Consider the following 14,594-nt stretch of genomic DNA (forward strand, 5'->3'; position numbering starts at 1 on the left):
TAATATCTACCACTGATTAAGCCTGTTGGCGAAACGACAGGATTCATGTGATCCGTTTATGATTTAAATATTTTTTAATAAAAACATTTTCAAAAACAGAGCTCTGTCTTTTGTTTTTAATGCACTCTCCTTTTTGTGTCCAGCAGAATAATTTAGCCATGTACTAATGACATCATCCAACAATGTCATGGATGGAATAGTTCTAAAGAAGCTCAGAGAGGCTTGAAAAAGAGCCCTTCTGGGCATGTGTCAGCCATCCCTCATTACAGTGCCTACTTCTATTCCAATATGTTTTCATTATACGCAAGTTCATCCCTGAAGAGAAGATATCCATCGTATCTATGTGAATCACTTATCTTGCTGTCCACAGAGAACCACCATTACAAGTAAGTAGGTGTCTCCTTTAATGCATGCTGATGAAGCATTGGAAGCACCTATCCTACAGCAAAATCTGGGTGCCTAGATTCTATTATACTGTAGAATACGAGCACAAGTCGGCATTAGCGTGTCTAAAATGTATATACCCAGTTACATTAGCCATAGATCTGGTGAAAATGAAGACATATAAATGCAGCCAGGGAACACTTAAGAGTCTTCTATAAGGTACATGTGTAAATGTGAAGCGTGTCCATGTCCTGTCCATACTTCCACATGCAAGACCCTTCCCCCTATTTTTTGCTAAATCATGCCCATACAGAACAGCACTTAAATGCACTTAAGTCCTTGTTTAATTTCCCTACATTTATATATCCACAGACATAAGCACCTAGTTATAGAATTGTCCTGCATGTGTGTTTGTTAAGTACATATGAATTGCCAAACTGGGACAGACAAGAGGTCCATCAAGACCAGTATCCTATTTCTTACAGTGATCAACCCAGGTCACAAGTACCTGGCAAAATCCCAAGGAGTAAAACAGACTTTATGCTGCATATCCTAGGAATAAGCAGATTTCCCCAAACCATCGGCTTGTGGACTTTTGTTTTAGGAAATGATCTAAACCTTTTTTTTTTTTAACCCTATTAAGCTAACTTCTTTCATCACATTCTTTGGCAATGAATTCCAGAGTTTAAATTTCACATTGAGTGAAGAAGAATTTTCTCTGGTTTGTTTTAAATCTACTACTTAGCTGCATTGCATGCCCCCTAGTCCTAGTATTTTTGGAAAAAATAAACAAAGCGATTCACATCTACTCCTTCCATTCCATTCAGTATTTTATAGCCCTGTATCATATCTCCCCTAAGCTGAGTCCTAGCTACTTTACTTTTTCCTCATAGGAAAATCATCTCATATCTTTTACCATTTTTTTGTCGCCCTTCTGTGTACCTTTCCTAATTACACTATATCTGTTTTGAGATGTGGCAACCAGAATTGCACACAGTATTTGAGGTGTGGCTGTACCATAGAGCCATACGAGGGCATTATAACATTTTCATCTTTGTCTTCCATTCCTTTCCTGATAATGCCTAACATTCTATTTGCTTTCTTAGCCACCACCGCACACTGAGATGGGGGTTTCAATGTATTCTCAACAATAACACCTAGATCCTTTTTCTGGGTGGCGACTCCTAAAGTGGAACCATGCATCACGTAGCTATAGTTCGGGATCCTCTTTCCCATATGCATCAATTTGCACTTGCTCACATTAAATGGCTTCTGCCATTTTAATGCCCAGTCTCACAAGGCCCTTTTATAATTTTTTACAATCCTCATGTGATTTAACACCTTTGAGCACCTTGGTTTCATCAGCAAAAATTTAATTATCTTACTAATTAGTCCCATCTCCAGATCATTGATAAATACATTAAAAAGCAGGGGTCTCAGCAAAGACCTCTGGGGAACCCCACTATTAATTTCAAAAAATACCCTTCTCAAATGCCATTTCAGTTTTCTTAGTCCAAGTTATCCAGAGGTGTAAATCCACTATGAATAGCTCCTGAGCTTAAATCCTTTTTAGTTACTATCAAAGAGGCTGAGCCTCAGATCCCCGTGTGTTGTATGTATTTTACAATCACACTAGAAAGGGAATTAACTTCACTGGTTCATGCTCCCCTCCTGCCCTGTTGTTAATCAAAAATATTTATAGTTCTTAAAAAAAAGGACTTAACTTTTAGATCCCAGGCAGGGTTTGTTGAAAATAGGCAGTGAAAGTCGTTGTTACTCAATCTTTCCTGCTGTCTCTGCTAGTCCCTTTGCCAAGCTAGCTGTCCGTTTCGCCCTCAGGATCTCTGCCGTGGTGAGCTTGTGAATCATAGAACTGCAACATTATACTGGTCCACAGCCCTGACGCAGCCTGAGGGCGAAACGGAAAGCTAGCTTAACGTTGGCGAAGGGACTAGCAGAGACAGCAGGAAAGATTGAGTAACAACGACTTTCACTGCCTATTTTCAACAAACCCTGCCTGGGATCTAAAAGTTAAGTCCTTTTTTTTTAAGAACTATAAGTATTTTTGATTAACAACAGGGCAGGAGGGGAGCATGAGCCAGTGAGGTTAATTCCCTTTCTAGTGTGATTGTAAAACACATACAACAATATTTTGCCTGGTACAGACATCAGACTCACCAGTCTATAATTTCCCAGATCAAATCGGCATTACATTGGCCACCCTTAAGTCTTTGGATAACATACTGGATTTTAAAAGATAAATTACAAATCACTAATAGCTCTGCAAGTTCATTTCCAATTCTATCAGTATTCTGGGATGTATACCATCAAGTCTGGATGATTTTGCTACTGTTCAATTTGCCAAATTGTCCTAGTACATCTTCTAGTGTTACCGAGATTGTTTTCAGTTTCTCTGGCTCATCAGCATTGAATACCTTTTCTGGCACCAGTATCTTCCTCGGTGAAGACCGAAGCAAATAATTAATTTAATCTTTCCGTTAAGGCTTCATCTTCCTTAAGGGCTCCTTTTACACCTCGGTCATCTGATTCAACCAATTCTTTTCCCAGATTCCTGCTTTTAATATACCTAAAAAAGGTTTTACAATGTGTTTTTGCTTCCAGCGCAATCTTCTTTTCCAAGTTCTCTCTTTGCCTTCCTTATCAGTACTTTGCATTTGATTTGCCATTCCTTATGTTTTTTTTTCTATTATTTTCACTGGGATCCTTCTTCCACTTTCTGAAGAAGGATAGTCTTTTAGCTCATTTGTTAACCATGCCAGCTGCCATTTGGTCTTCCTTCTTCAATGCATGGATACATGGAATATATCTGGTCTGGACTTCCAGGATGATATTTTTGAATAACATCCACACCTGATGTAAATTTTTGGCCTTTGCAGCTGCTCAGTTTCTTTACCTTTCTTGTCATGTTATCAGTCTCCTTTTTTTTTTAAGTTAAATGCTATTGGATTGGACTTCCTGTGTGAATTTACCCCAGGGATTAAATCAAATCTGATCATGTTATGATCATGGCTATCAAGTGGCCCAAGCATCATCACCTCCTGCACCAATTCACACGCTCCACCAAGATCTAGGCCTAGAATTCCTTTGCTTCCTGTTGGTTTCTGAACCAGCTGTTCCATAAAGCAGTCCCTGATGTTACACTTACCCAGTCAATATCAGGGTAGTTGAAGTCATCAATTATTATGATGTTACCCAATTTGTTAGCCTCCCTATTTTATGATAATATTTCAGCATGTCTGTTCATCCTTGTCAGGCAGACGGTAGTATACTCTTATCACTATCCCCTTTCCCTTTTACACATGGATTGTATGAGCCGTTTGCCATTCTCAATAAAAATATCATTAAAAAAAAAAAAATAGAAAGCCTTGCTAGTTCAGATACAAGACCCTAGTGTTCAGCATCACTAGACACACTGCACTAGAAAGCCTTGCTAGAGCCTCTTAAAACGCAACTCGGCATCGCCAGTGAAGCTCTTTTGCACAGACATTCTTGACCCTGAGAGGAGACATGTGGCAGACCAGCAGAGGTCCTCTAAGGGCCCAAGCTAGGTCTTGGACCTTGATTTTGTGACTTTGATGTATGCAGCTTACCAGAAGGGTTGGCCAATCAGCTCTCAGAGGAGTTTACCTCTAAGAAAGTGAGGTCTCACTGCAACCGATAAAGAGTTGCAGGAACCGGAGGCCCAGTCAGATAAGGACTGGCACGACCTGGGGTCAGAGGCAATTCCACTGCTATTCCACCATGCATCCTCCCTGGAGCAGTCTAGTACTAGAAATGAACAAATTATATAGCTTAATTGTGCACTGAGTGAAAGCATACTGTCCCCTGGTTTTTAGTTTGGTGCAGTGACAGCCCTAGATCAGGAAGAGGATCCGATACTGCACAAGCTTTTAAGCCAAAAGATTTAACCAAGGTTATTACAGTCTTGTTGCGGGAGTTAGATTTAGAGTCCCCATAGGTTTCTACTGACCAGCTCTCGCTGTTAAGCAGTACCAAGTCACAGTCCACGTGCTTCCCTTCACACCTAGAGATTACCAGGATGATAACAGAGAATTGGGAGATGCCCAAGGGTCCTCTGACAGGGGCCAGGGCAATGATGAAATTATATCCCATGGCTTCTGATTTCCAGAAGTTAATTTACTCCAACTAAGCTGGATTTTCTGGTGGCTCAAGTTACTAAAAGAACTTCTCTGTCTAGTGAAGGTGTAGTCCTGAAGGATTCACAGGATCAGAGAGTGGACTTAGTCCTCAAATGGAAGTTTGAGGCTTTGGCATTAGGAAGAATAATTTTTGCTGGCCAAATGAAATCATAAAAATTTTAAATAAACAAAAGTATGCATGGGTGTATATATAGATGGAGCTTCAGAAGAAGAAAAGTCATGAAAGTAAACACCTCATTTATACCACAGGCTGCAGAGTAAAGGAGAAGGGAGTTTAAACAATTAAATCTGTACTTTACCTTGCTCTTGTATGGTACATTCCTCATCTGCCCTAAAAGAAAAACTTTTGTTTAGCACACAACAAGCCTTATGATTTGAACAAAGTACACCCTCTGGAAGCAATTCAACTATACAAACCTATTCTGCCTTACGTGAATGCCTCCGATAAAGGAGCATGTACACCAGAGAAGGGGGCAGAGGTTCTCTTAGTCCAACTACACAGTAGGAAATCCGGACTGTCAATGTCAGCATTTTACCAGAATACTGAAAGGAGCTCAGATCCAACATCTCACCATCTGCGGCACCCAAGTCTGCTCACAGGAGTGTACAAGGTGTCCCTTCCTGCTGTATCCAGTAATCCCCAAGAAACCCTGGTTAGCACTTGAGCTTTCTTAGGATTAAGCATGAGGCAAGAAAACAGCATGCCCTTTAAAATTCACAATTCAAAATGTGTTCCATGTGCTCTGATAGATAACCACAACTAAGCACGCACCCATAGAGTAACTCCAGAGAGAAGAGCTACTACTCTGCTGACTTTTGTACAGTTTCTTGGAGGACAATCACAACAAGAAGACCCCTGAAGAAGGCATGTTCTCCGAAACACGGACCGTGACGGGTCTCTTGATTTGTAATAAAGTGCTATCATTAACTGCATTAAATATTTGATACAATAAACATAGCCTGCCTGCGTCTTGTACATATTAGTCTTTTTGCTTTTCGCTTTATATTTACCTAGGACGGCATGTGGAGGTGATCTCTTCTAGAACAGTATTTGGTAATAACTTTCTTTTCTAGGGAAAGAAATGTGGAAATGAAATAAATACATTCAAGATATTGGTAGTTCTTCACCTTCCTTTATACCCAGCTACATTAGATGTTTTGCTCACATATTACAGAAACAAATCCTATAACCTAATTGTGCATTGAGTGAAAACATACTGTCCCCTAGTCTTCATACTATCTGAAATGATTAATTAACAGTGCCCTTTTTACACATTCCACCCTACTCATGTTAAAACTTCTATCATATCCCCTTCAGGTATCACGTCCAAAGCTGAAGAGCCCAAAGTCCTTTAGTTCTTTTCTCTCTTCCCTTTATCATTCTCTGTATCTCTTCTAGGCTCACAATGAGACTCATTAATATATATATATATATATATTTAATATATAACAAATCCAAAAAGTGGCATAAAGGGTCAGATGGACATTTTTCTTGCCAAAAGTTCCAAATTGCTATTTTCAAAAGCCATTTTTTAGATGGTTTTCTATGCTGTTCATCAGCAGTGAGTCTAAATCTCAAAGGGACATGTTGGAGGCGTGGTTTGGGCAGGACTAGAACAGGCTTATGATTTGAACATTTTTCTGCAATAAACATAGAAACATGGCAGATAAAGGCCAAATGGCCCATCCAGTCTGCCCATCTGCAGCAACCATTATCTCTTCCTCTAAGAGATCCCATGTACCTATCCCACGTTCTCTTTTAAAGAAAATTTCTCAAAGCACTGCACAATATATCACCATTGTTGTACCCATGTGTACTCCATTTTGGTTCTCACTTATACAAAGGACTACACCCATTCACTATAAACACATTACTTAATCTTGAGCCTTAATGTCTCATCACCATAGGTCACCTTCACTCTATAACACCTTCTATAACATTGGTCACCTTCACCCTATAGAATATTCACATTCAATCTTTACATATGCTCAAACATACACTTTTATACCCTTAGGACTCCTGAGGAAGACACTTAGGTCGAAACATGGACCGTGTTGGGTCCCCTTTTCCAAGTCGTGGATATATATTTTTGTGATTTCTATATCCGTCTCCACAGTTTTTGTTTGCTTTGGACATCTCTCCCTACATCACTATGTTCAACATTTCTCCCCCTTGTATCTCCTTCACTCTGCCCCTCTGTTCCCACTGCACCACTATTTCAAACATTTCTCCCTCTCATCCTTCTTTTCCCCATGCATCTCTACCTCACTCCACTCTCCCTCTATGCCTAATTTTCCTTTCTTCCTTTCCCCATGTGCACCATCTGTTTGCCTCTCACTCACACACTCATGCCCAACAATTCTCCCTTTCTATTCCCTCCCTCCTATGTCCTAAGTTAGTGCCCCCTTCCTACCTCCCGTGTCATTTTCATGCCCCCTCCCTTCCTTCTGTCCTAAAATTGTGCTCCTCCCATGTCCCAACACGCTTTTTCCTCCTCTCTCCTTTCTCCCAGATCATATCCCCTGTCTCCCTTACTTGCTCGAGCTGCACTCACTCCTTCTGCCTTCAGCAGCTCTTGTTGCAGGGATGCACAGACAGTAATTCACATGCTGTACGTGGCTGACCCACAAGCCTTCCCTCTGACATCAACGAGAAAGTTTCCAGGTCAGCTACGTGCAGTGTGTGAACCACAGCCTGTGCGTCCCTGCAACGAGAGCTGCTGAAGGCAGAAGGAAGTAACTGGGATACCCCCTCCCCCCCTGACCTGGAAGGCTTTCCTCTGATGTCAGCTCTGACATTGGAGTGAAGCCCTCTGGATCGGCTTTGTTGGAGGTGGGCAGGCGGAAAGATGGGATCCCTGGCAGCAGCTTCGATGGAGGGCAGGCAATATCCTTGGCGGCAAGCAGCTCATATACCCCTAAGGGTACGTGTACCGCGTATTGAGAAACACTGGTCTAACAGACCAATAGGAATGCACGTTTAAAAAAATAAAATAAAAAATTGATGGGGTGAAGGACGCCTACAATATAGGCACTCTTTGCAAGTATACGGAGATGTCTAGGCACATGTACAGATGCCCAAGGTTTACGTAAGAAGTGGCCTTGTGCCTATGAGAAGCACCTAGGCACACCTACAGATGCCCGAGTCAGATGCCTTAAATGTTAGCCTGTAAAATGTTGGCCTACATTTAAGGCATCTATAGAAGAAACTTCTAGACACAGCAACTACCAGTAATTTACATGCAGTAGGTGCCCGTTTTGCAGGCGTCTACTGCAGCAGGTGCCATTTCCCAAATAGAGCCCTGTGTTCCATGATCCTATTCAGTTAAGAGTCTTTCCTGGCTGGGAAATCAGCTAAAGGAGAATTACCTATGAAATAAATTTAGTTATTTAATTTAGATCTTTCCATATTGAGGAGAGAGAAAAAGTTCAATTGTAAAATTATATTTTGCTTGTATTTCTTTATATATTGAATATCATTGTATTGAATTGGATATGGTAGGGGATGTTCTCGTGAGGTGAACTAGTAGAATTTGACCTGTGAATTTGAATTTTGTACTCTTATTTTATTTTTCTTTTCTGGATCTTTTTCTGTAAAGACCATATAAATTTCAATTTAAAAAAAAAAAAGAAAATAAGGGTATTTTTGAACCAAAAAAATAAGACATTTTCCCGTTTTGAAAATTGATATGTTCATTACTGGATGTCTAGACGTGTTCCGTAAAACATCCAAAATCGGATTTAGACATCATATTGAAAACGACCCTCTATATCACACAATACTCAAGGTGGGGGTTGCACAATAGATTAATACAACTTTCCACTCCTTTCCAAATGATTATTTTCCCTAGAAATGTTTGGGTTTTCTTCCAGTAAAGTTTCTGCCACTACCTTTTGTTCTTTGAAAAGTTCCTCTCGACGCCGTCTCTTTTCTTTCAGCAAAGCTTTCTCCCTTTAAAAAAACATAAACATCACGGTTATATTACAGATTACTGAAAACTAGATATGCACTTTCAGTTAAAATTTTTAATCGTGATTAATTGCACATGTAAAAGGTATTTTATTTCCCCACTGCAGTTCCTTCTGACTTTGGGTAAGTCACTTAATCTTCCTTTGTCTCAGATACAAACTAAGTATCTCTACATAATATGTAAACCACTCTGACTGTAGCTACAGAAAGGTGGTATATAAAATCCCATCCCCCTTTCCCTTCCATAAAGGACTGAATCTTCCTTCCTCCTACCCCAGATCACCACCATGGTCAAAGATTCTACTAGTGGCTCGCCCAGTTCTGCTTGCAGGTCTACAGCTGATTTCCCTCTTTCTACCCACAGTTTGGCATCTGCTACTCTACCTTAAAGGTTGTCTTCTGTTGGTTCCCAAAGTGGCAGGGGTGCACATTTACTCCAAATCTTTCCCTCTGGCTCGTCCCACCTCCTCAGATATCACTTCCAGTTTGTGCATGGGCAGGACCAGTCAAAGGGAAAGTATCAGACCAGGTTACAGGCAGCAAACGTGCAATGCTGCTGCCGCCATACATGCAATGCTGCTGCCACTGCCATGAATTCATTAATAACCTTCTTATCCCTTATAATTCAACAAGGACTCTAAGATCTACAGCTCAAAACCTTCTCTCTAGCCCATTACTGAAACATAAATACAATGAGGTCTTCAATTTTTTCTGTTAGCGAGGCTAGAACAGTATCCCGAATTACCTACGTGAAATATCAACTCTTATAGACTTTAAGATGAAGTTAAAGACATTTCTCTTTCTTGATGCTTTTGAAACCTAACTGTCCTTTTAAGGATGACCTAGAACCTAGAAGCATTTTACCATCAGCACCCCTCCCTATCGTTTTTTTTCCCTTACATGTTTTCTTTCTCCTTGCTTATTGTAGTTCCAGTCCTTCTTTCCCTTTTGTTCCCGATTGTTAATGTTTTTATACGTCTCTGAAAGACGTTATTATTCCTGGTGATGTTTTGTCTTTTAAAAATATAATTTTAGCTAACAAATGTTTTTAATGATTTTGTACACCGCCTAGGTTTGATTAGGCGGTATAAGAAATTTTAAATAACTTGAAACATGAAGCAGAAGATGACCATGTTTAAGATGGACCAGTGCAGGGAGCTGGTGATGTTGAATTGCGGGTGGTGGTTGTGGAGGGGAAAAGATGATGGATCATGCCAAGGAAAGGGGCTGGGAGTGGGAAGAGATTAATGCATTAAATTGCAGAGTTAACTTTGATTAACTGGCAGCCCTACTGAAAACACTTTTACTACTTATTTCTATAGCACTGCTAGATGTGCACAGCGTTATACATTAAAACATTCAACATTCCCTGCTCAGTACAGCTTACAATCTAATCAAACAGACAAACAGGACAAGTAGGGGGGGTTAGAGAGTTTCTCAGCCAGGGGTACTTTATAAGCGAGTAAGAGTTAAAAGCAACCGTGAAAAAAAAAAAGGAGTTTTAGCCTGGATTTTAGCCAGGGACGGAGCTTGACGTACTGACTCAGGTAGTCTGTTCCAGGTGTATGGTGCAGCAAAGGAGAAGTAAGAGGGGAGAGCTATTGAGGAACTGCAGAATGAATGCATTTATAAATCAATAAAAGAAGTTTTAACTGTATGCGGAGCCAATGAAGTGACTTAAGGAGAGGGGTGATGTGAGCATAGCAACTCTGGCAGCGGAATTTAGGGAGAAAGAGAGAGAGAAAGAAGCAGCTGAAGCTTTAAGCCAAAGCTTCAAACTGCCTTTGGAGGATCATATCCACTTTGCAGTCCTGCAGATATTTTAAAACCACTCCTCCCTCACTAGGTAGGGAAGTGCGTTTGGTCACCTGGGCTACCAGGGTGTTCACTTTTGGCATAGCAAACATTTGCTGGAATTCCTGATCCACTGGATAGTTTAGCCATGGTTTTAGCCACCTTCAGGGATCCTTCAGGATTCTCCCAATGCTCAGTGATAAGACCCTCATGTCTTGATACCACAGGAAGAAAATGGGCTGAGCCCTGACCCCACTCAGAAGAGAACACTGAGAAGATGGGTTTGCTGAAGGTCTATTTTCAGTTCTCAGATGGACTCTAATGATCCCCATTAAAACCAAGGACTTAAATATTCGGCGGACAGAGGGTTCTTCTCCTTGATATATAGCCAATAAATCTTGGTCTTCTACATAGGAGGTCATGTCGCCCACCAGAGAAGCCTCACTTTGGGACAGTAAAATGATCAGATCCAATTCCTTGTTCTCCGAGACCCTGTCTGAAGGACCATCATAGTCCAAAATAGCCCCTGCATTTAGGGAGTAAGCGCTCAGACTCTGACGAGGTCTATGCGCTATTCTTGACCGGCAGATTTCTGCCTTATGCATAAGCCTGCCAGAGTAGTTTAATAAACTCTGGGGTAAAGGCCTGAGAGGGCAAGTCTCCTTGTCCTTTAGGATGAAGCAGACACCTTTTTTGGGGGTGCGCAAAGCCACTGTTCCAAGGTCCCAGAAGGTATTTCGTCCTCCCTGACAGGCCCACCTAACTTTCTCCAACCCTGGAGGCCTGTGGAAGGGCTAAGCTCGAAGCTTCCGCCCCTCCTTCCAGTGCCACGTGGCACATGGGTGCTGGTCAGACGCCCATCCAGCACAAATAAGGCATATTACTACTACTATTATTTCTATGGCACTATCAGACGCACACAGCGCTGCACAGAGTAACAAAGAAGAAGAAAATGGTCCCTGCTTGAAAGAGCTTACAATCTAAACAACCAAGACAAACAGGATGTCATGGATACAGTTAAGGGGAATGGTTAATCAGCATGCTGGGTTGGAGGGCAGAGGAGTAGAGGCATTAGGGTCTGAGGACACCATCCCTATAAATTTTGAGGCAAGATACGTTTTTTTGAGAACTTAGAAAAAAAAATAATAATTCCACGATGGCCTCCCATGGCAGCATTTTGGCACCAAAAAATGTCTTTAAAATGCTTCAGGGTTGACCTAAACACACAAAAAATAGGATTTTAGTGTGGGGAAATAAAGTTTTAGCTTTAGAAACAGGCAAAACAGTTTTTCAGAACACCCTCCCCCCCACCGATTTTCCCCATAGGTTGTCACAGTCTGTACTCACAGACCATGTGCAGGGGAAAAGGTGCTGCAGCCTGTTTCGGTTCTTTGAGAGAGTTAGCTGGATCTGGAGGGAATTTCTGCCTCAATCCACCAGTCGGCTATCACGCTGAAATCTTCAGGCTGCCAGACAGACCTCAGTCAGACTGAAAGTCCACACCTCCAGGCCACAACGACTATCAAACTGAGAAAGGGAGGGGGGCGCAAAACCGCAGTCACAATGTGAGCACCCTGAAGGACACTATTGATAACTGACATCTTGCACTCAAGCTTCTGACCAAGTCAAGGAAGCGAGCAAATGCTGAGAGCCTGGAACCCCGAGCTCCACAAATATCCAATAGGCTGGCTGAACAGGTTCCTGAAGGATGCACCTACCAGCTGCAGTCTCTACTTTTCTCCAAACAAGCACAGCTGGTCCTGGAGCCGCATAAAAAACACAACCAAAAAAGATCACACAAAACACTGCAAAAAATAAAGGAAGAAAGCAGATCAGGAGGACACTTTCATGACCCTGAAGGGAGAAGCAGATACTGTGGAGAAAAAGGAGGAGCAGCAGAGATTGTGAAGAAAAAGGAGGAGATGAAAAGCTGTAATTGGCATCTTCAGCAGAATGCAACTATGCACAGATAACCCTACAGTTCAGCATACCATTTTTATTGCACTCAGTGTTGTCAGTTGGGCAGTTTTCCCACCCAATTGGGCTAGTTTTTAAGCCCGATGTCGGGAAATAAAGGACTTGGGTGGGAGGCAATTTTTTTGAGCTTTTTTTTCTGTAACTTGCTATTTTGGGCAGGTAACGGGAGTTTTTATTTCATTGGTTCTGCTGTAGCACAACGGGCCAATCACAAAAGATTTTAGGAACTCTGAGGTCGTTTGTGATTGGTCCATTGTGCCCCAGCTGAACCAATGAAAATTCACAAATCTCAAGACCAGTCCAGCGGGAACAGCCAAGCTTCACTCTGGTATTGCCACCTAATTCTTTCAACAGGTTTCAGAGTTTCAGTCCTGAGTGTGTAATGTATTTACCAGCTGCAGCATGGGCTGGAGGAAAAGCTGCAGAACCGGTAGCAGGTTGCCAGTGAAATCAGTTTGAAAAGGGGTGATTCTGACAGAGGGATGATGGGAGAAGGAGAATAGAGAGGAACACAGAAGAGAAGCAGCTCAGGATAGAGACGGGAGGGGAAAAAATGTAAAAAAGGTGATCATGGAAGACAGTTAATAAAAAACAAAGAAAAGCAGAAAAGGGAATCTGGGACCTAAGTGAATGGACTGGGCATCCCTTCCCGTCAGGGGATGTCTCCGGGGGGTGGAGGGGGGAAGTGGTGGCAGGAGGGACACTCCTGCCGCAGACATTCGGGGGGGGGGGGGGGCTTTTGGGGTTCCGGTTGGGTTACCCTCCTGCTAGTTGTTTTTTTTTTGGGGGGGGGAGATACGGACAGGGAGATTCCCTTGCTATGATCAGCTCTGCAGCAACCAGATTCTCTAACCCGTGCCTGTTAGAGAATCGTGGTTAGGCAGGCTTAGGCGTCTGTCCCTGAGGACAGAGACGATTCTATATAGGATGGCCTGTTATGTCCAGAAGTTTGAAAAGCTTTTACTTTTGGGAATGACTTACTTTAAGTGCTTGTTTTTATTGTGTTTTTCCTGAATGTTTTGTATTTGAATTTTGGTCTTTTGAGTACATCATTATGGACTATTTGGGATATGTGCAGTGTATAAATTGTTTGTATTTGTATGATGTATCTGTTTGATACATTAAGAGGCGTTTCCAAAGGCAATTGTTTGGGCTACTCCGACACAAGTTGGGCTAGAAATTTTTTTGCCATCTGGCAACACTGATTGCACTGGAAATTTTCGGTACTTATTTTGTGTCTGGGCAATGGAGGGTTAATTGTCTTGCCCACTGTCGCAAGGAGTTGCACTGGAAATTGAACCCAGTTCCCCAGGGTCTCTTGCCGCTGTTCTTACATGTCCCTCATGCAAAGTGGTAAAACAAGGAATGATCAATCTGCTAGTACCATTAAGTAAAGGAAATTCTATTTTCAGGTCACATTATTACTGCACTTAGTAGACCTGTAGCTCCCCACGATCAACAGCGACAAAAAAAAAAGGTCAGGGTGACGAAAGTGTGAGCCCCGGACCCGTGGGCGGAGCTATCCCCAACAGCAGAGCAACGCAAAAGGCACTAAAGTGAACTATGGAAGAACGCGTCTGCGAAGACTGCAGTTCGCAGCTTCTCTCCGTTACCTCTGCGCGGATTCCGCCGCCAACCTTCTCTTCTCCACCGCCTCTGCCTTGGCTTTTCGAAAGCTGAGCTCCTCGGGGGCCTCTTCATCTCCGCTTTCGCCGGCTCGCCGCTCCTTTTTCTCCGCAGCTCGTTTCCGCGCCGCCATACCAATGCTTGACCTCTCACCTTCACCCTCTGCCTTCACCCTTTCCTGCTCCGGCGTCCCGCCCCCCTCTGCGGCGACTCGACTCCTTGCTTCCGGTAGTGTGGGACGCGACCAAGGCGTAAGAAAGGGGGGGGGGACGTCAGAGATGGGGAAAAGAGTGGGGAGGGTCGCAGGGGGTTTGGGAATGAAGGAGAGATGACGGACTACCGCTGAAAATTGGGGTTTTATGTGGTTTGTTGGAATATATGCTTTGCCTCTCGCCCTATTCAGAGAGGTTGAATACTTTATGGTGGCGTCGACGTCACTGACTTCCCCGTGTCGGGGTTGTCCGGGAGCTGCCTGGAAGAAGGGCTCGAGCCAATCCTTGGAAATCCCCGGGGAAAGAACTCCCGTCCTGTAGAATCCAGAGCCGAAGTTTGAAATCGGTCTTCCACGAAATAGCAGCAAGAGCCTGTAAATTTTTGGATTGAGTTCAAGCAGGCTTAGGCTTGCACAGGCGCCATACCTTTCACTTAACTGACTTTAACTC

General features: G+C 42.6%; 1 protein-coding gene across 1 annotated transcript in view; it reads right to left on the bottom strand.

The window, feature by feature from the left end:
• Positions 1 to 14,236, bottom strand: part of NOL7 (nucleolar protein 7) — a 33,691-nt gene extending 19,455 nt beyond the window's left edge. The window contains exons 1-4 of the mRNA XM_033934629.1: positions 13,920 to 14,236; positions 8,457 to 8,517; positions 5,577 to 5,635; positions 4,865 to 4,896 (exon numbers count right to left, since the gene is read on the bottom strand). Of these exons, the coding sequence (XP_033790520.1) occupies positions 4,865 to 4,896; positions 5,577 to 5,635; positions 8,457 to 8,517; positions 13,920 to 14,065 (298 nt within the window). The 5' untranslated portion in view covers positions 14,066 to 14,236. The remainder of the gene's footprint in view (positions 1 to 4,864; positions 4,897 to 5,576; positions 5,636 to 8,456; positions 8,518 to 13,919) is intronic.
• Between the last annotated feature and the right edge of the window lie 358 nt (positions 14,237 to 14,594).

This window comes from Geotrypetes seraphini, chromosome 2 (assembly GCF_902459505.1).
Source record: "Geotrypetes seraphini chromosome 2, aGeoSer1.1, whole genome shotgun sequence".
Lineage (NCBI taxonomy): Eukaryota > Metazoa > Chordata > Amphibia > Gymnophiona > Dermophiidae > Geotrypetes > Geotrypetes seraphini.